Genomic DNA, 20086 nt, shown 5'->3' with positions numbered 1-20086 from the left:
CTGCCTCTATGGGAATTTAACATAGGGGTTGAATTCCCATAGAGGCAGAAAAAACACAGCTGCCCCCTGTATTTTTTAAGGAAGAACATTTGTTTATTTACAATACATTATTCATTCACAAAGAAAATTGCTGTCCTTATAGATTGGATTTTTCCAAAAAAAAAATTAATTAAGGCATTAAGATCAATTTCCAAAAGATGATTTTGTATTCCTCTTTTTAGTCAACTTTAGCATGGGTGTGTTCACTTATTAATAATACAATAAATAATATTAAATATATATTATAATAAAAATGATTAATATATATATATATATATATATTATTTATATATCTATTTTAAGCAATAGATTAAAAAAGGTAATCTAAATGTAAAAATCCTGTTAAAGTTAAAATACTGCTAAAATAAAATGTCACTAATACTGGCCAATAACCAATATATCATGCATTCATAGTTTTGAATATTCCAAGAATATTCCATACTTAAGTACCACGTTTACCCGACACAGTCCTATCCTTTTATATTAAATGAGTGTGTGCATATGTGCAGTTTTTGCAAGTCTTTTTCATCTTCATGCATAAACAGCTCTGGGGCAGCTGAGAGGAGGGAGGCAGGGCGCTGTTAAAGCTGTTAGGTAAAGGGCAGCCATCACATTTGCACAGCCTGTGCCATTGACTGGCGGGGGGGCCGAAAAAGCTTAGGTGCCCCTGGGAGATGGACATGAGACAGGGATGTAGGATTGGAGAGGAGATCAGTGTCTAGATGCTGGATCAATGGGGACCCGTTATGGGTTGCGTCATCAATCACAATCAAAGCCCCTCTCACACAAAATAATCAAACTAATCAGCTTCCCAACATAAAGGCCTCATTCACTGCTCATACATCTTTACCTCTGCCCTTTTCTACAAGTCTGGAGTATTTAAACTTTCACACCATGTGTCAAGAGAAAATTTAATTACAGTCCTTTTGGGATATGAACACAAATGGACCTGGACTTGACTGGGGTGTTCATTAAAAGGAATTCACCGAAGCAGATCCACAACTAAAACACTCCACGAGGCTAAATACAGGCGTGTGATATGCTAATTTGGGACAAAAGCCTGTCCTTTACTTAAAGTCCTTGTAAAGGCAATTCTTTAAAAAAAATTCTAAACCCATTATAAATGTTAGAAATGTATTGCTAAAACATATTACAAAGACTGTGAACTGTGAAATACTGAATTGTGGAGTTAGACCGTTAAACAGTTTTTCACCATTGCTATTTTTCGGATTTTTTGGGCGGGGCTAAAACGGGGCTCAATGACGCACTGGAGCCCCTGACCTCCTGGACACGCCCCTACTTGATGACGCACTGAGGCCACTGAGGCTGGCTCCTCCCCTAACAATAGAGCACATTCGCATCAGTTCACTGCTCAATCGCGAGTTACAGTCAGTACTATTAGTTACTACAGCCTACAGTTTTCTAGCTTGCTATGCCTTCGACACGGAAATGCGATCATGTACAAAACAGATCGGTGTCTTTATTTAAATTTCTTAAAAACGATCACATCAAGAACAGGTGGATTAATTTTGTGAAGAGCCAACCTTGATGGAGAGCTGAGGATCACCGCCAAAACCCGCCTCTGTAGTGATCATTTTACACGGGATAGTTTTATAAACTTTCGTCTGAGACAACTGGGATTCACTGATAATCCGCTGTTACTGGTGAATGGGGCCGAACCGACTATCTCCCGCCTCGGACTATCTCCCCGTCCCGAAAGCAGTATCAGCTAATATCACCGTCGGCAGCTTTCCCGCGAGTGGGCGTGGTTTCAGCGCAGCCAGCGGACACGCCCCCAGCGTTTGAGAGCAGAGAATACTGCTCAATTTTTCAAGATTTTGATAGCTTATTTTATGTACTTGCCGGCTTTTTTATCATTCAAATTTGGCTGGGTGGCTAATAACACATTTTTCTGTGGTGTGACAACCTCAGAACACATACGTAATTTTGACTTTACAGGGACTTTAATATTACAATAATAAATGTATACCATTAGACTACTGTACAAATATCTTACGAATATATCGGATTTGTTTTATTAAAAGGAATAGGCTAGTCATCATTTACTCACCCTTATGTTGTTCCAATTTCATATGAATTCATACCAGTAAAGGGAGGCTTTACTTTATACTTTGAACTAAATTTTAAAAAGAGTAAACAGTAAAGTAAACAGTCAGCAATAAAATAAGAACATATAAACAAATTACAAACGATAGAACAAATAAATACAATAGAATAAAAAAAAAAATGAAATAAACATGGCTTTGAGTTTTTCAGGTGGGTCTAAATGTAGTATAAGAGAGTTCAGTTAAGAAATACTACAGAAATTAACACTGGATAGTCTTCATTGTATAAATTAAATACAGATTAATGCTTAAAATTAAAGTTACAAAAGTTATCCAGTCAAGAGCAGAGAGTGATTTTCTCTGTCTTTTGTTCTTTGATTAACCTGACAGACACCAGCAGGAATTTTAGGCTGCTGTCACTTTAAACGTTTATGCACAGATCCAATATACTGTTACACATCAAGCATTTTCTTTCTCAACTATTTACATTCACCAAGAGCGTGTATTTGACCATTTGCGCGCAATAAGCCAGTACGCTTTGAAGGAAGGACTTTTGGAACGATTTTTGATATTTCAGTATCAATATGTATAGAAATATCGACACTTTTGACAACACTAAGGATGGGTACATAATGACAGAAATGTAAAATTTGGGTAAACTATCCCTTTAAACTTTCAAATCTCATTTAGAGACAAATAGCATGCCTGTAGTTTGTAGGCAATACCAAATATGGGCAGTAACAGCATCATCCAACCTGGAAACAAGTCTGGCCAAGTTTTCCCAAACAGGTAATCTAATATAAATGCTCTTCAAGTTTTGTGAAATAGCTTTATACAACAATAAAAAAAGGTTTTCAGGGGAGATTCAAAATATTCTACTCCAGGCACCATGAACTGAACATGTGGTGCATATTTCTGCAAGAATGTTCGAGAGCTGTTTAGAAGAGCAACTCACGAAAGGCAAAAGAAGATCAACACATAAAATGTGGTTCATATTGCCAGCCTGCCCAATCCTGGAGGCCTGAACAAGCCAAGTGTGTGGGTCACATTGTACAAGAACAAAGAACATTAGTCATTGACAATTATGGGGTCAGCACAAAGGGGAGGGGAAAAAGGTTATGATGGGAGTCAGTGAAGGATGAGGAGAAGCCAGCTTTAATGCTGATGAGAAGCAGGGGACGTGAATTCCCCACAACAAAATGTCATAAGCTCTCAGACGCAAGTCTGTACTAATGTGATTAGCTTCTCATGTCTGTGATTACATAAAAACGCTTTATGGATATTAACAAGCCGAAATGCCCCCACAACCCTTCTCAGATGCTATATAGAGGCTCTTGGAGAAGATTCTTGACAATACAGCAACTTCACAAAGCAGAGTGCACTCACTGTGCATGTTTTCTTACCACACAATATAGATTTGATATGACAGTGAGCCTAAAGACCACATGAAAAATCATGATTTTTATAATTGGAAGGACATACAGTACAGTCTGAAACCACTAGTGAACATAAGAAATACACTGATATTCTAAGTCTAGACATTAATTTCTGTACCATTTTGTGTAAATGAATTATTTCACATTAAAAATCGAAAAGGGAATATAGGCATTAGGGATCGACCGATATGGATTTTTTAGTGCCGATACCGATACCGATTTTTTCCCCATCAGCCTTAGCCGATGACCGATCAGGCTGCCGATTTTCTTGAGCCGATATTTGGAGCCGATACATTTTGCTCCCTCAATTTACATCATAAAAATGACATGATGTTAACAAATGTTACAGGTCTCAATTTAATAAAAGTAAGATTTATTTAACGTAAAAAAATCTATATTTAACAAATAGTAAAAACATGTGAGGTAGAACAAGAACAAGTAGATAAACAATATTTAACAAATATTAAAAACATGAGGTAGAACAAAAAAAAGTTCACTGCTGAAAATAAATATTTAAGCATAAATAAAATAATTACACTATTGCACACAGTAGCAACCAGCATAATAAAGTGCACAGTGCACACTGTACTTCATTTTAAAAGTAACGAACTATTTACTGCCATGGTTTAAATTTGTCTACATAAAATAAAATGAGCATGTCTAGTCTCTAATATCACTGCGATGGCGAGGGAGACACACACCACACGCGTCCAAACCTCAGCCAGGTGGTCGCAAAAAGCACGGAACAACGTTGGTATTACTTAATCCTATGACCAGTGTTCGTAACAGCTACCGTACGCATACTAGGGCTGTCAAAATTGTTCAAATGGCGTTTGTATATTCCCTCTAAAAAACATACTTGAGCATATCGTCGTGCATTTGGTCAATGACGCGCATTACGTCAATAACAGGACAAATTAATACAAAGAGACATAACTAATAGTATTAAGTAGCTTATTTGAGTTTAAACATATTTGACAACGTATTACTACAAAAAAAACGAGTAAATCAACTAATGGCCAAGACCGCAGAGCTCACTCTGGCTCGCCCGGACTCGCAGGCGCACTCTCTCTCTCTCTCTCTCTCTCGCACTCACCCTCACGCTCTCCGCGCATACCGGTTTAAATGAACAACAACAAACAAATGTTGAGTGCTGATCAAGAGTTTTGTGCAAGCAATTTAAGGTATATAGCAGGCTTCATTCAGTGATTGAAACAAATACATTAATTGAAGTTTCACAGAACATAGAACCGACACTGAGCGCTCCGAGCGAGCTGTGCTGTGGTAACGTTAGTCTGCTACCGCGGGCGTGTTTTTCCACATTCGAATATTAATTTTCACCTTCAAAATTCAGTTTTTTTTAAACTATTCGAATATATATTCGTATTTAGAATATTCATTGACAGCCCTAATGCATACTGAGCGGATAGCCTACAGCTATTTGCAGCTCCCTAAATACAATGGCAAGCAAGCAGTTTTATAGATGAGTCATTCGCGTTTTCCATTTGGACCCACAAACTTGCTTAGCTATATAGTTGCAACCACATAACAGTTATAAAGCAACGTGTTTCCATTTTCAAAGTGTTTGACAATATTTCAGCAGTCAAACAGTTAAAAGATGCTTTGAAAGTTTAAAAGTTACCGTTATTTTGAAGCGCAGGTTGCACTCTGCTAGTGGGGGAGGGACAGTGCAGGGTCTGCACGTGAACTGCAGCGTCTCCAGCAGCACAGAGCTGCCTGTGGACGCCTGTCTATAAATAATGCCGGGAAAAAACTATCGGCGAACGCAGCAGCCGCATATCGGCCGATTCCGATACACGTAAAAAATGCAAATATCGGCCCGATATATCGGCCGGCCGATATATCGGTCGATCACTAATAGGCATTGTAAACTACAGTATGAAAAATGGATATTCATTTTGAGATCTCCTAAGATAACATTCAACTGTGTTATAAAATTAATTTTTTAATAATTTTAAGGGAACATTAGATGATAGGGGGGGGGGAAGCAGCCAATTGTTTTTGTTCCTCTATTGTAAGTTTGGAAAAAAGTATCTACTATATATATGTATAATTCCTAAATTTGTTTACTTCCAGGTTTAAATTAGATTTTGACCACACTACATGACATCTGTGATCATGTGATGCATGCTGGTCCTGCCGGCTTTAATCTTGTCTTGATGATGAGGTCATCCTCACAGCAGCGATATTATAAGGTGTAAGTGGCATGGGAGGATGACACACTCATATGTATGATGGTTCAAATAGCTTTTATGGCTGTCCTTCAGTCAAGGACACTGGATGATCTTGTCATCAGATGACAGCCCTGTATCCTGGCCACAGCTGAGAGTTTGGGGATCTGCCTCTGGCCCTGCGATCGACCATTGTAATTAAGCTATTAATCTCACATCATTAACCCCCGCTGACCAGTCCTTTAATTCATCGCTGTGAGATTGCCGTTCTGCCTTACGCAAACCTTCTGCTCTCTCCATTTCTCCGTTTCGCCATCTCTTCTCTGGTCTCTGTCATTGAAGGACCACAGCTGGGAACTAACAAAATTACCTTGCAAGTGCCACTCGACTGAGGATACGGTTACTTTTAATTAAAAAGAATCAATTTCTATTCCTGTCAATTTCACTCAGTGACCATATGGACACTTGAAAACACAATGCAATTTGCCGCCGACCACCCAGTCGGCCCTTCCTAGCCCGCCGGGAAAACAAAAGCTTGCTTAATTGATTTATAGAAGGGGTTTTCTACATAGCGCTTCAAGATAAAATGTAAAGGGTCCTCATTTGCAAGCGTTTTTCAGCTAACAGTAGGCCATATGTGTAGGTTGTCATTTAAACACCAAAAGGATTTTTATTTTGTACCGAAGAATTAGCTCAAGTGGGAGAAAAATGAAAGCTTTCACTTTAACTTTCAGATGGCATTTTTAAGGCACCTTCATTTATTGCTCAAAGACTTAAATTGTCTCAAACCTTCTTGCCATTAGAGAGCTGGGAGTGATGGGATAGAAAAAGGATCAATATAAACCGCCTCTCGCAGCATATAGAGACAAATAGCATCAGAAAAAATCCACTGCAACTGGAAAATGAAAAAAGGGCGGTTTGTGAAATACAGTTAAATCAGCTAAATGCAAAAAGACTGAAGACTGTATGGTTTATAGTGGGAATATTTTTAGAAGCATTCTTTAGAAATGCTTAATAAAGGCTTGTAGATTTAGAAATACACTACACAACACTAAAAGTGTTGGCAAGTAACTTTATTTAACAGTAGAGATGCTACTAGCTGAACTAAATTTTCAGTACCAGAGTAGCTTTTCAAGTAACAACAAGCTTAATGCTACTTTTCCAACACCACAAAAATAGCCATTAAAAAAACTGACAGAGAGATGGACGGACAGGCAAACAGAGAAAGAGATAGAGGGATGGATGAATGGATGTCACTTTAAATTTCTTGTATTTTGACTAAATTTTGGATCTCCTATTTATCGTTTAGACTGTCACTAATTAGTTTACTTCTTTCAGCTGAGAGGAAAAAACCACTTCTTAAAGGACAAAATGACTGAGAAGACTGTTATAAACCCTAGGCACTAGTCTGGATGAAGCACTTATGAAGAAGACCCCAATCAAGCAACTTGGGTGGCTTTAAAATCACACAAATGAGACATAACACCTAAACAAGACTCGAGGAACAGCCCTCAGTCTCCACGCAGGAGCTACTGTGCAATCTGAGTAATCTTGACTTCTTTGAGCACTCAGAATAAGAAAGTGCCTTAATTTTTCATCCGTCTGATTTAGGTAGGATCTGTTACCATGGTGATCAATGTTCACGACGCCCCACCCTGTAGTTCTGGCTCCACTGCCCTATAATTCAGAGCGTTGCAAAGCCAGTTCTTTCATGTTTAGCAACTCAACCCTCTCTGATTACAGACAACAACACAAAAAAAGACCATTTGTGGTAGTCAATATTTAACCTTCCCTCTATTTATAGAGTTTTATTTGTTTGAACCATCTTCAAAAAGTATTTATACCAAAATAATGTCAACGTAGAGCAGGATCACACTAGGACTTTAATGTCTGAAACCTGGAGACCTGTTCATAAACCATCAACAGCCCCTACAGCAGCATGTGATGACACTAATGAGGGTGCTGTGTTAATGCGCTAAACACAAACATGCAGAAAACTGAACAAAAGACATGAAGCCCATGGCAGCAATGAGCAAAATGCTGTGTTTATTCACAATGTGACGACGGTCTTCATCCAGGTGGCATGAAGTCAACATGGAACCGTATTCACAACCTATTTTAATTCTGTAAGGTGATGCCTTTCACAGAGATGCTGTTATAATAAATTAAAGCCAATAATTATTTTCATGTTATTGGCGAAAACTGATACTGAAAACTGATGGTTGTTATTAAAACTCTACACTATTCTTGTCTAAATAAATAAAAAAAACGCTATAAAATCGTTTGTAAACGCTGTAAAATTGTTTGAAAAGCTAACAGTAAATTTAGGCATCACAACATTATGATGTACAGTATAATAATTCATTTTGAGGCTAAAGATTACATTTAATGGTTTTATTAAACTATCACTTCTTAAAGATTCATTTTAAGTGATCGTTAGATGATGGAAAAGGTAATCTAAATGTAAAAATAGGCCAAATGGGCATGAACAATTAAATATCTAATATCTGCCGAAACCGATACTGGTAATTAATAATAATTAAAAAACAGTAATATTGACCAATGTTCACTGTATTTCAGTGTAAAACAGGAAAATCAAGGAGGAAAAAAAAAAAGAGGAGGATAAAGGCGCAGTCATATTAGTGATACATCAGCAACATTTTGCAGGCAAGGTAGATTCATTGTCCATTGTCAATAGGAGCACAATGCACCTCTTACTCAGAGGACACTTCCAAAACAAGCAGCTTTATATTGGTAGATGCAACAAAATTCAATCGAATTTTCCGATTCCTATTGACATGACTGCATTGCTTGCGTAATTTCACAGTTCAAAAGTAAATGTTACTGCACCTTAGTTCACCCATGAGCAAGTTCTGTGCTCTCCATTGACAGCTAAACAGATGATGAATTTAGGCGTTTATTCACAAATAAACATTGGTCAGCGAACATAAACAGAAGCTCAACCGTTCCTGTGTGACGCTCAAGAACAAATCTCATTGGTTCTGTGAACGGCAAGTAAATAATGACAGAATTTTCATTTTTGAACTAACCGTTTCAGACTTTATTTTAACTATCGGGAAGTTACATTGACATTTATATTATATTTTGAGAAATGATTATGAAGGAAAATCTTAAAACAAAGTGCAAACATGCAAAAAAGTTGATTTTGATTGCATGTTGAGTTTAAATCTCAATTTGGAAAAGAAAAACTGATTTGATGACATGTTTTGGATTCTAAATACTTGAAATAATAAAGGGATTCTACAAATTTCTTGAAATATAGTTACAGTTCCTTTGCATCAGAGATCGTTTTGAAAAAGCAAGATTTTGAATCACAAAGGCTTAGCGACTTTGAGAGTGGCAAAAGGAGTCAAGAGAAGAAGCTTCAAGGTTACTCTTATACAAGCCCGGCCTCTGAACAACTGAAAGATTTAAAGGTTAAACGCAGCAAGTGAAAAAGAAAGACAGCGAGTGAGCCGGTGCGAGAGAGAGAGAGAGAGAGAGAGAGAGGCCTAATGGAATTACAGCAGCCTTGTGACAGCGGTGCAGATGGGTCACATGGTGAATTAAATGGCTCTCTGACCCATGCCAGAACTGAGCCTTGACCTAAGCTCGACCCGTGGCACCCGCAACATTGCCATGTCACTCACGGTGCATCTCAGTGATCCGCACACTCATTCACAAGGACAATGAAGCAGAGTGGCTCACGAGAACTGCCTTCTGATCCACGGCTACATAGAAATGCATCGCTCATCTAAGCGTGAGTAGGCCGGGGAAAGTTCAGGTGAACAGACCAGTGGGTAGCGGCGAATGTTTTGTTTGAATTTAGGGTTCATTTCGTGCCAAGCGTGTGAAGTATTAGTGTGTTCACTCATGCCTGCAAACAATTCCACAATGCGACGCACTTCCAATTTCACAAGGTACAGGAAAAGGCACAGGAAAAAAAATGACTAGTCAGCTGGAGTGTTGTACTTACTGTCCGCCTGAGAGGAGAATTGCACGCAGCTCAGCAGAAGCAGTAGAGGAAGCCCAACGGGCAGGAGGGGCACGGACATGCAAATATTAGGCACCATGTTCCAGGTTGGCACTGCTCCCCCTCGATCCCCGCTCTGCTCACGCAGCTCTCACACAATCATAGACTAAAACCTGCGGAACACAGAGACAAGCACGAGTTAGCATTCGATTCAAGGTAGGACAACCAAGCATATCGATAGTACAGGTATGATGAATTGAGTGATCTGCCAAGGGGGAACAGGGTTAATGAGGAAAGCAAACGCTCCTTTATCAAAGTAAACTAAATCTGCTGCCGGTTAGCTAAATATCAAAAGGACGGAAGAGAATTGGGAATTCCCAATAACCGGCCGCCGCTAAAGGTGCCCATTAAGTGGCTCTACACAGATGGCTCCGGATATCCTGAAGTGTGGCGGTATTACTGTATAGCCATACACACAGTTCCCTAAGGATGAATGCTGGTTTAAATCAGTGCTCACAACATTAGAGGACAATTGCCAGAATATAGGGGAAGTTCGCAGTTTGTCACATTTCAAGTAATTCAACTTGTTAAGCTAACATTTTGATCAACCACACTAGGGTATACTGGCAACAAGCAGCTAAATACATTGACAGACAATATGTTATAGGTCATTATAATATATATTAAAAATGATTTTTTTAATGTACAGTAAAGTGCTTGGGATAAAATGTTTCATGTTGATGAGGCTGTGATCTTAACAATGCTCTAGCATTTGCTTAAAGGTCGTTAGTTGAACAATTGGCAAAAATTATATATGGCGCTACCCTGAAAAAAAGGTCTATAAATGTATAAATACAAACTTGAGTTAACGCTAAATAGAATAATAAAAAAGGCAACGATAAACAGAGCAAATATTTACTTTTCTATAAAAAAGAACAAGTAAAATGGCAATATTTTAAAGGACACTATTAAGTGATGACTCGACTACTGAGAACTACACATTTTTGAAACATTCTTGGACATCTGAAAGAACCAATTTGCTGAATCAAATGATTCCATGAACTTCCAACACAACTTGAAAAAGGACAGCATGTTTGATTATTACCTCAGCTCAACTTCTGAATAAAAACAGCAATGCAGCATTTTTTTTAATGCTACACTGCTACTTGTTGGAAAAATTAGCTTGTTACTAGACTGGCTACATTATTTTGAAAACAGCTGAGCTATTGTTACACTGCTAAAAAACATTAAGGGAGTGAAAAGGGAGTAGCTAACTGAGAAAAATAACAACATTGTTCAGTAGCATAACGTTCAAAATAATGTAACCATAGTAACAAGTGAAGAGTGGATAATTAAAAGTAGCAATGCTGCTAATGTAGCAACATGGCTGGTTGTGCTTTCCCTAACAGTCTTATCGGTGTAAGACTTTCTATTAAAACAACCCAGCTTGGGCCTTTCAGCGGAGACGTGTGGGGCAACTACACCCTCCTGACCATTTCAAGTCCAGTGCAACTCCAACTATTACTTCTACTGAACTCAAAAGAAGATATTTTGAAGTACGTCAGTAACCAAACAGTTGATGGGCATCATCGACTTCCAAAGTATTTTATTTTTCATACTATGGAAGTCAATGGGGTCCATCAACTGTTTGGTTACCCATATTCTTCAAAATATCTTCTTTTGTGTTCAGCAGCAGAAAGAAATTCATACAGGTTTGGAACAACTGGAGGGTGAGTAAATGATGACAGAATTACAATTTTTGGGTGAACTATCCCTTTAAGTGGATCAAAAAAGCACTCTAAAGTTCAGCTAATTGGATTTATTACTGTATCCAGTATATAATATTGCAATTAGCATGCAATAAAGTGTCTGAAAACATTACATTCAGTTCACACTTAAGCAAATCCTTAAAGTATATTATTTGTGTAAGGTAAAGTTTAGTCTTTTTCATTAGGTACACTAAACGCAAACCCTACAACTGCCACTTTGATGTCAACGTGCTCACTCGTCTGATCTCGTCCGTTTAATAAAATTTTTCCACAGTGTGAGAGGTCTGTGATTTTAATAAGCAAGAATGTGAACGAGACACAAACAAAGGCTTCAGTATCTCACAAGGTGAGAATAACTCAATACACCTGAGGAGGTGTTGACTAGCCAATTACTAACAAGCTGATTTCAGATGCATGTTGGATGCGTGCAGATACGCCTGGCTGCCGTGTTTGTGAGATGGTGCCAAGAGAAACAATGAACAAACAGATCCTAACAGGGAGGCATTTAAAAAGTGTGTTTATTTTTCTATCTAAAAGGCTTTTTGTTAATCTTTCTTGACAAGAGGTTTTTGTGTGCTAAAATAACAAGAGTGTACAGGCGTACATGTTGAGTCATAGCTCGGTTATACCAAAACACCTAGAGGGGTTTTAGTGCCGCGGCAATCGTTCTCGTAATAAGCCTTTACTACCTTTGGAGGCATATCAAATAAGAGCAGTTGATTAGGTCACCAATAGAGAGGAAAAAATGAGACAAGCATTACGCTTCGAGCATGACCTACATTTTGAAAACACTGCAAGGATTAGCCAACTGATTCACTTTTTTAATACATACCTCTAAGTCAAAAAGCAATCATTTAAAACCTGCCTGCCAATCACCAAGCTCTCGCACCACGCCTGACTTGTTTGTTCAGGCCGGGGTTACGAAGAGAACAGGTAAATAAACCGATAACAGCACAATAGTACAGAAAATGTACACATCAGGTGAGATTTACCCAAGGAGCAGTGATATTGAGCAATAAACTCAAATCAAACAGTCATCAACCTCATAACTGTTGAGGAGTCACGGTTTCGTTTTTGAAAAATGGGCTACTAGGCGTACATTACTCAAATGTATTGTGCTTTTAGCATGAATACAGAGGATTATTGAGGATTATGGCATGAATAAGGATCATCATTGAACAAATGGCACTTGCAGTTATTCATGTGCATCTTGTATCACATGCAGATCACATAAATACTGACATTTATGTTCAAATGCTCTAACATTCAGTTAGCTTTATTAAAAACGTGTATTGGGCAGAAGTATACAGGCAGCTGAAGGCAAGAGGACAAAAATGCACACAATTGCAAGGACGTTTAAGACAAAAAGAGTCACATTTTATCCCAAAAACAAAAGAAATATTTTTTTTTGCATAAAGTAAATGAAGCATATTTTAAGAACATTCCTTTTTTTATGGAATTATTGTCATGACAATTAAGCACATATCTCCCTTCAAATTCTCATTATTTTAATGAATTACTAATAATAAATAAAAATCCATTTCTAAAAAAAAAAAAAAAAAAAAAACCCTGCAATTCAGTCATAAAAATCTTCCTATCCAGACTAAAAACCTTTCTGTTTAATTCAATAATGGCAGTTCAACCAACACTACCAAGGTGTACACTTACTAATTTAATACTTTTTTTTGTTTGTTTTTTACAATTTAATACTTTTTTGTTTTTTTGCCATTTATTCCTGTGATGGCTGAATTTTCAGCATCATTACTCCAGTCTTCAGTGCCACATGATCCTTCAGAAATCATTCTAATATGATGATTTGGTGTTTAAGAAACATGATTTGGTGTGGAAAAAAGTAAAGTAGTAAAAATATAGTAGTAGTATAATAAAGACATAACCCTACAGATCAAACTGTGACTAGCGAGTAGCGACTATACATTGTGACATGCTAAAACGGCATCTAAACTAAGTGAAGGTTCATTACTCCTGCCTTTACAGACGGTCTCATCAGTGTGAAAGCCCCAGGAATCTCGTCTTGAGCCCACTGTGTTCCTAGCATCAAGGATAAATAAACACTTCTCCCCTTGTCACTCTTTAGGCACATCTCCTTTCAACCACTCCGGCGCCAGTGATTGCTTTTCCCTTAATGGCCCATTCAGAGATAAAGACAACAGGAGAATCTATGGCAGGGCCTTGTGTAGACAACCTCCGACGTCTTTAGGGAAGATAAAGCTGAGTCCTTCCCACAAGACCTGTGTTGGAGAAAATTGTCCAACACCATAAACAGCACAGGCCATGGCTCCCGACATGAGCCTGTCAGTGCTTTGACTATAACACTAATGTTCAAGTTTAAAATGTCTTACTTTGACAAGTTTATAAAACATATGATCCAAGAGCAAGTCCGAGATAACTTTGAGAGCGAACATAAGAGGGTAAAACTCTCATGAAATCAAATAAAAGTGGAAGGTAAGCAAATTACTTGGTGCTACACTTCATGTGGGAGACAGTTTCTCTTCACTCAGTTCTGCGCTGCAAAATAACAACAACATGCTCAACTTCGGCTTATAACAGACTTCTGTGCTCAGCTCACAAGCTTCCCGATACACAATTAATATCATTAATAAAGTGGTAACTTTAATGAATGTAAAAATAGCAAAGCAAAACAAATGACCATTTTAAGAAGAAAATCCTTGTGCCAAAACACACCACCAAAATGCTTCAGGATGGTTGCCATGGTATTGCTATGTCGATGCTAGGGTGTTCTGGATGATTGCTATAGTGGCCCAAGTGAAAAATAAATAATTCCAACATTCAGCAGAATTCTGTCTCACTCATTCCATTGTTAAATGTACTCTTCAGTAAATCTCAAAATTCTAATTTAGTAAAATGATAAAATATTACAAATTTTGCGAGTTTTATTTTTGGTAGAGAATTCCACTATCAGTTTTCGAACCAAATAGGCTAATTGATCATATTACCTGGATACAAATTTCATATCAGTAAATCTAATAGTGCAGGTTTATTTAGCAAGACCATATTTCCAGATTAATTGGCCCATCGTGCTTGACATTTAAACATCCACTGTGTGTTTATATAAGTTCTTTGTTTATATTAAAGCATTACATTAAGCATGAAGTACAGTGAGATGGAATGTAATATGACTCATATGAAATATGCATAGGCCTGAGGTATTGACACGGCAGTAGTACACGTGAGACGTAAATAGAAGAGCCAGCTTTAAGTGAGCGAATGACCAAACGTTCCCTCAGACCTTTCTGTCATGGCGTGAGCCTGAAATCACATTTGACTCATAGATAGATGGCATCAGATGTGGTGACAGCTCACCCATTTATTCAGTATAAACGCCAATAAAATGAAGCAAAACCTTTCTGAATAAGACATAACAAGGAGATTTACTGTCACATTTTGAAGATAACCAAAAGGCTTCTCATTCTTTCCTGCAGCCACAAATCAATCGGCAAGTTATTCAACAGAAATGAGATGTAATACTACACACAGCAAAACACACTGAGGAAACGCTTAATGTGGGATTCTCTGTTGAGTTATTACTAATCTTGCAGCATAAAAGCAAAGGTTTAAATGTGTTGTGCAAAGAGACGCAGGCAATTAAAAAGCTTTTTTTATTTTTTTACTTATCTAATGACAATGCTAAATATGACCCAAGATACTGCACATGAACTCACAGTGACTTGAATAGAACAGACAGTAATGCAGGTGATAATTACTGAAGACTATAGTAAGAAAAATAAACTAAATTTGGACAAAAAGTTGGTCCTGGCCAACACTTCAACCTCCAATTACCTCTTTAAAAAAAAAATTATATATTCCAAGAGACAAAGAATAAACTGCATACTTGATGTACAACAGGTTATATTTGCTGAAGACTGCAAAGAATTTAGCGGATTATAAACCTGGAGTCGAACACAAAGCGATCTCAATCAAAGCTGACAAAACTACGAACACGACAATGAAACAGAATGCCTCTGAATCCCCCACAGCCTGCTAAGTCTACCCTCAGCATCGGCACCGGTGCTCAATCCACACACAAACAAACAAAAGACATGTCAACAGAGACCTGTGACACCTGAATCAATACTGCCTGAGACTGGATAAGCATCTTGACAATGAAACACTTCATTAGAACAAAATACCTCTTAAATGTGGAATCTGGCATTTTTTAAAGTTGTTGGTAACACTTTACAATAAGGTTCATTAGTTACTGTATTAAGTAATATGAACTAACCATGAGCAATACATTTGATACTGTATTTGTTAATCTTCGTTGATGTTAGTTAATAAAAATAAAGCTGTTCATTGTTTGTTCATGTTAGTTCACAGCACATTAACTAATGTTAACAAGATTTTAATAAAGTAGTAGTAAGTATTGAAATTAACATTTACAAAGATTAATAAATGCTGTATAAGTGCTGTTCATTATTAGTTCATGCAAACTAATGTAGTTAACTAATGTTAAATAATGAACCTTATTCTAAAGTGTTACCAAGTTGTTTTCATGTGAAAGCAGTGAATTTCACAAAAATCTATCAAAAACATGTCTGGGCTCATATTTCAAACCAAAATCAACCGAAAGTAAAAATAAATTATATTTAGCTTTTAAACAATTATTTTTAGGAACATTAAAATAACGTGCATTTTTCCATAATTTTGAGGACAGTTATGCATTTATATATATATATATATATAAATGCATAACGCATGTATGTACCTATATATATATATATATATATATATATATATATATATATATATATATATATATATAGGTACATACACATAACAAGGGTATAATTTGTTGTTCTGCTTTTAACATTAATTAAATAAAAAATTCACATCATAGCATTTTACTGCAATAGAGTAAAAAAATACAAATTAAAGTAACAAGAATTATAAATAATGTAAAACAAAACTCAAAAGTCAAGCTTCCACACTGGTAGTGAGATCATTTTTATGAGAAAAATCAATGTAAAACCTATAAAAATAAACTTAATATACCTACAAATATACTTAATTTTCTTAATGCAAAATCAATTTTTTTTCTTTTGATTTGATTTTAGCAATGCGACTTGGACATGTTTTCATTAGACACACCCAAGCGTTTGTCATTGGCCAAATGTCCAAGCTGTCTGATCAATGTATTACAAAATACCTTGAACTAAACCAGTCATTATAGGAGATTAAAAAACCTTCAAGCAAAACACTAGAAAGATATATTTTACTTGTGAAGTATCATCAGTACCAAGTCCTCCATCACTGTTGAAGACGCAGCATGAGAGCGAGAGCTGCAAAGTCAAACTGCAATCTGAAAACTTAAGATCCAATCAATCTTCAGACAAGCGACTCCTAAACAGAGCACTAGAACCTGGAACAAGGTCTGATGTTAGCAACTACAAATGCAGGTGAATTTCTTGAAGACTAGTCCAGCTCTGAAACACAACCCTTTGTTCTCAGGTGGGGCAAGAATTTGGTTTACAATGCTGCTTTTCTGGTCACAGTTTGTGAAAAAATGCTCTTGATAATGTGTAAACTTCCTCTCCTTGGCTGGAAAGGATGCAAGGCCCATTGTTTCCTGAGAGTGTAAGTCCTTCTCCGCGTTTAGACAAAGATGGTATTAACTGTAGGAGGCCTGCTAGCATACACTGCATCAATTTTGAAAAGGGGGAACATTCTGAAGGATGAAAACAAGAGGTTCGCCCTGGGAATACAGGTTAACCTGGGAGTCATTATCTCCTCTAATTATGCAGTAAATAAGGCAAATGAGATTTCACAGGTACAACTCATCCATTTACACAGCTGGATATGAAGATCAGGCAGTGGAGAAACACCGTATCTGGTTTTAGGTTGGCTCAAGGACTCGCAAACAAGCAAATCTCATGATTCAACCGCCATTCATCCCGAAACTACGGCAAACTTCTGCTTCCTGCCATGCAAGTCCTACAGGTGTGGGTAAGCTGCGGTCTCATCTCACTGTGGGGTCTGCTGCCTCTCTCTGTTTCCGTCTCTCGGCTACACAACAGACAGCTGTGGCAGATGGAGCCATATCCCTATCGGTCTCGTGAGGCTCCGGATTTAAAATGTAAAAGTCAAGCTGCGATGGGGAGGAAGAGGCTATGTCACAAGGCAGCAGACGTCAGGGACGGCTGCCATGAGTGCACAAGGCTAATTCAAGCACTAACAGACTTCCCTTCCAAGACAAACCAACAAACCGCAGGCCGGCGAGGTGGCAAGTGGCTGCTTCTTGAACACGTCTGTAACCAGGGGACAGAATTTAAATGAGGCCCGGCTTCCAAGAACCAGGCAGATCAGACTTGATATGGGTTATTAGCTGCCTTTCTGAAGAGAATCCAACATAGAGGCAAGCTGGGCAACTCCATTAGCATTCAGGGATGAATCATCCAAACCTGTAGTGTTGCTTCCCACCAGTAAGAGCGACAGGTAAGGGAACGTGTTCTGTTCCCTCTATTCAGGCGGAGGAAGTTATACGTTTCTTTCAAACTTGGCGATGGTTTTAACTAACAGGCAGTGCACAGCGAAGCTGAGAGGAAGACGAGAAGGATTAGCCTGATAGTTGCTTTTCACTGAAACTCTCCACAGCATAAAGGGTTTCTCTGACAGCTTGTGACTCACTTTGACCGCGACAGGCAAATTACCCAGGGTTTCACTTGAAAGGAGCAAGATCAAAAGAGCCACCATGGCCTCGTCTCCAAAGCAGAGTCAATGTGCTTTTCTGCAAAATGGGTTTATACTGCCACTGTTTCCCTCCCGTTAGAGCTGAAGGACCGCTTTGAGACAAAAGGCAAAACCTCTCACTCAAATATAATACGTTTTAAAATGATACCTAAAGAACAACCTGCCAATTGTATTTTAGCTGATGTACTTTAACAAAACCAAGTGACTGAGGAACAACAGTATGGGAGGAGATCAATCAATATATCAATAAAATGTGCACTCTGTTGACAAGACAAGCCACTAAACCACAAACACTTTGAGGTCCCCATCATATACATTAGGGATGGGACACAATGGTCAACTACTGAATTTGCCCTAAAAATGACTAGTCGAATAACCCTAGAATTTTTTTAAGTTAACTTTACTTCTGTTAGATATTTTACTGCTGCTGCCATGTTTGCCCAGATGTGTCGCTGCTTTCAGTTTAAGCATCCCACCACTGCTCCTCAAATTAAAAATACTTTATGTCTTGGGCCCTGTCCACACGGACACGGGTATTTTTATAACCGTGACTTTTTTTACGCGGTTCGGCCGTTCGTCCACACGAAAACGCACTGAAACCGAACATTTTTGAAAACCCATGCCAGGGTGAGGATTTTCAGAAACGCCGGTTACAGTGTTGTCGTGTAGACAGTGAAACCGGGGTTTTTGCCTTGCGATGTCAGAGTGTGCGCCGTTATCAGCTGTGTTTGACATCAGATTTGCGCTTCTGATTGGCCAACGTGGCTTTAGGGTTAAGGTTTATATCGCCGCCTGCTGGCGTGGCATGCTCTTGACCGCGCTTGATTGCGTGTTTTTACGTTTTCATGTAGACGGAGACCGAGCATGTGTGGACGGGATTTTTTTTTAAAACGCTGTAGGAAAAACTCCGGTTATAAAAATACCCGTGTCCGTGTGGACATGGCCTTAAGACCACATAATTTTACCCATTCCACATTGTCTAGCTCAAATCCAGCAACTAGGCTATTCTGCAGAGTTTAGCTCCAATCCTAATTAAACACACCTGAACCAGCTATTCAAGGGCTTCTGGCATACTAGAAAATTCACTGGCTCTCCAGGAGCAGGATTGGACACCCCCGATTTAAAGGTGAACTAAGTAACTTTTTTACCTTAACCGAACAGCTTTGGAGTCATTGTAATGTTTATATTACTGATTTCGTGTTGAATGGTGGTCGTCTCGCACCCCCCTGGTGCCTGTGAGCCGCAAAACCACCCTTACAACTTTGGGCCGGCGAGCCGCCGGCCTCAGTGTTAGGAAGTATCGTGTGATATCAGGTCTCGCGAGGTAACGAATTGCTTTACGGCAAAAAACAGATCTGATAAAATTCGGATAAAATGAGCATCAAACAGAAATAACCCGGCGCCGTATACATGTGGTGTTGGGCGCGCGCAGCTCTTAAAGGGGCCATACCTTATTTCCACTCGTTATAGCGTCCATCCTACTGAACAGGTACCGGTGTGCAGGGGGAGGGGATCCGGCCGTGAGTGTGAGCTATCTCTGCGTGAGTGCTATTCACGACAGTACAAGTACTCCAGTAGTAACCCTAAGTACTCGCTGTTTAACAAAAACGGAATTCCTACGTAGTGCTGCTTTAACGGTTTGTGAAAGTAAAAGTGTGTCTTATTTAAAGGCCCACTGAGAACAAATTCCAACTGGGGACAGGGGAACCTGAATCTAATTATACAGGACAGACTGGTCAGTGGTCAAAAAAAAAAAAAAAAATCTATTGTTTCATCAGTAAGAGCCTCAAAACCTCAGTGTTGTCGGTAAAGGGATGACCATCTGTTTAGTTGACAGTCGCCATCTGACAACATCCTTCCTATTTTCAGTTTGAGATGCTGTGAA

General features: G+C 38.4%; 1 protein-coding gene across 5 annotated transcripts in view; it reads right to left on the bottom strand.

The window, feature by feature from the left end:
- The window catches only part of ptprfb (protein tyrosine phosphatase receptor type Fb), a 218470-nt gene that overhangs the window by 123386 nt on the left and 74998 nt on the right, over positions 1 to 20086 (bottom strand). For all 5 annotated transcript variants that reach the window (XM_056260780.1, XM_056260782.1, XM_056260783.1 and 2 more), the window contains exon 2: positions 9710 to 9879. In XM_056260780.1, coding sequence (XP_056116755.1) covers positions 9710 to 9806 — 97 coding nt within the window. In that variant the 5' untranslated portion in view covers positions 9807 to 9879. The remainder of the gene's footprint in view (positions 1 to 9709; positions 9880 to 20086) is intronic.

This window comes from Rhinichthys klamathensis, unplaced genomic scaffold (assembly GCF_029890125.1).
Source record: "Rhinichthys klamathensis goyatoka isolate OS25496 unplaced genomic scaffold, OSU_Roscu_1.1 h1tg000178l_1, whole genome shotgun sequence".
In the NCBI taxonomy this organism is placed as follows: Eukaryota; Metazoa; Chordata; class Actinopteri; order Cypriniformes; family Leuciscidae; genus Rhinichthys; species Rhinichthys klamathensis.
This window is presented reverse-complemented; position numbering and strand designations above follow the sequence as displayed.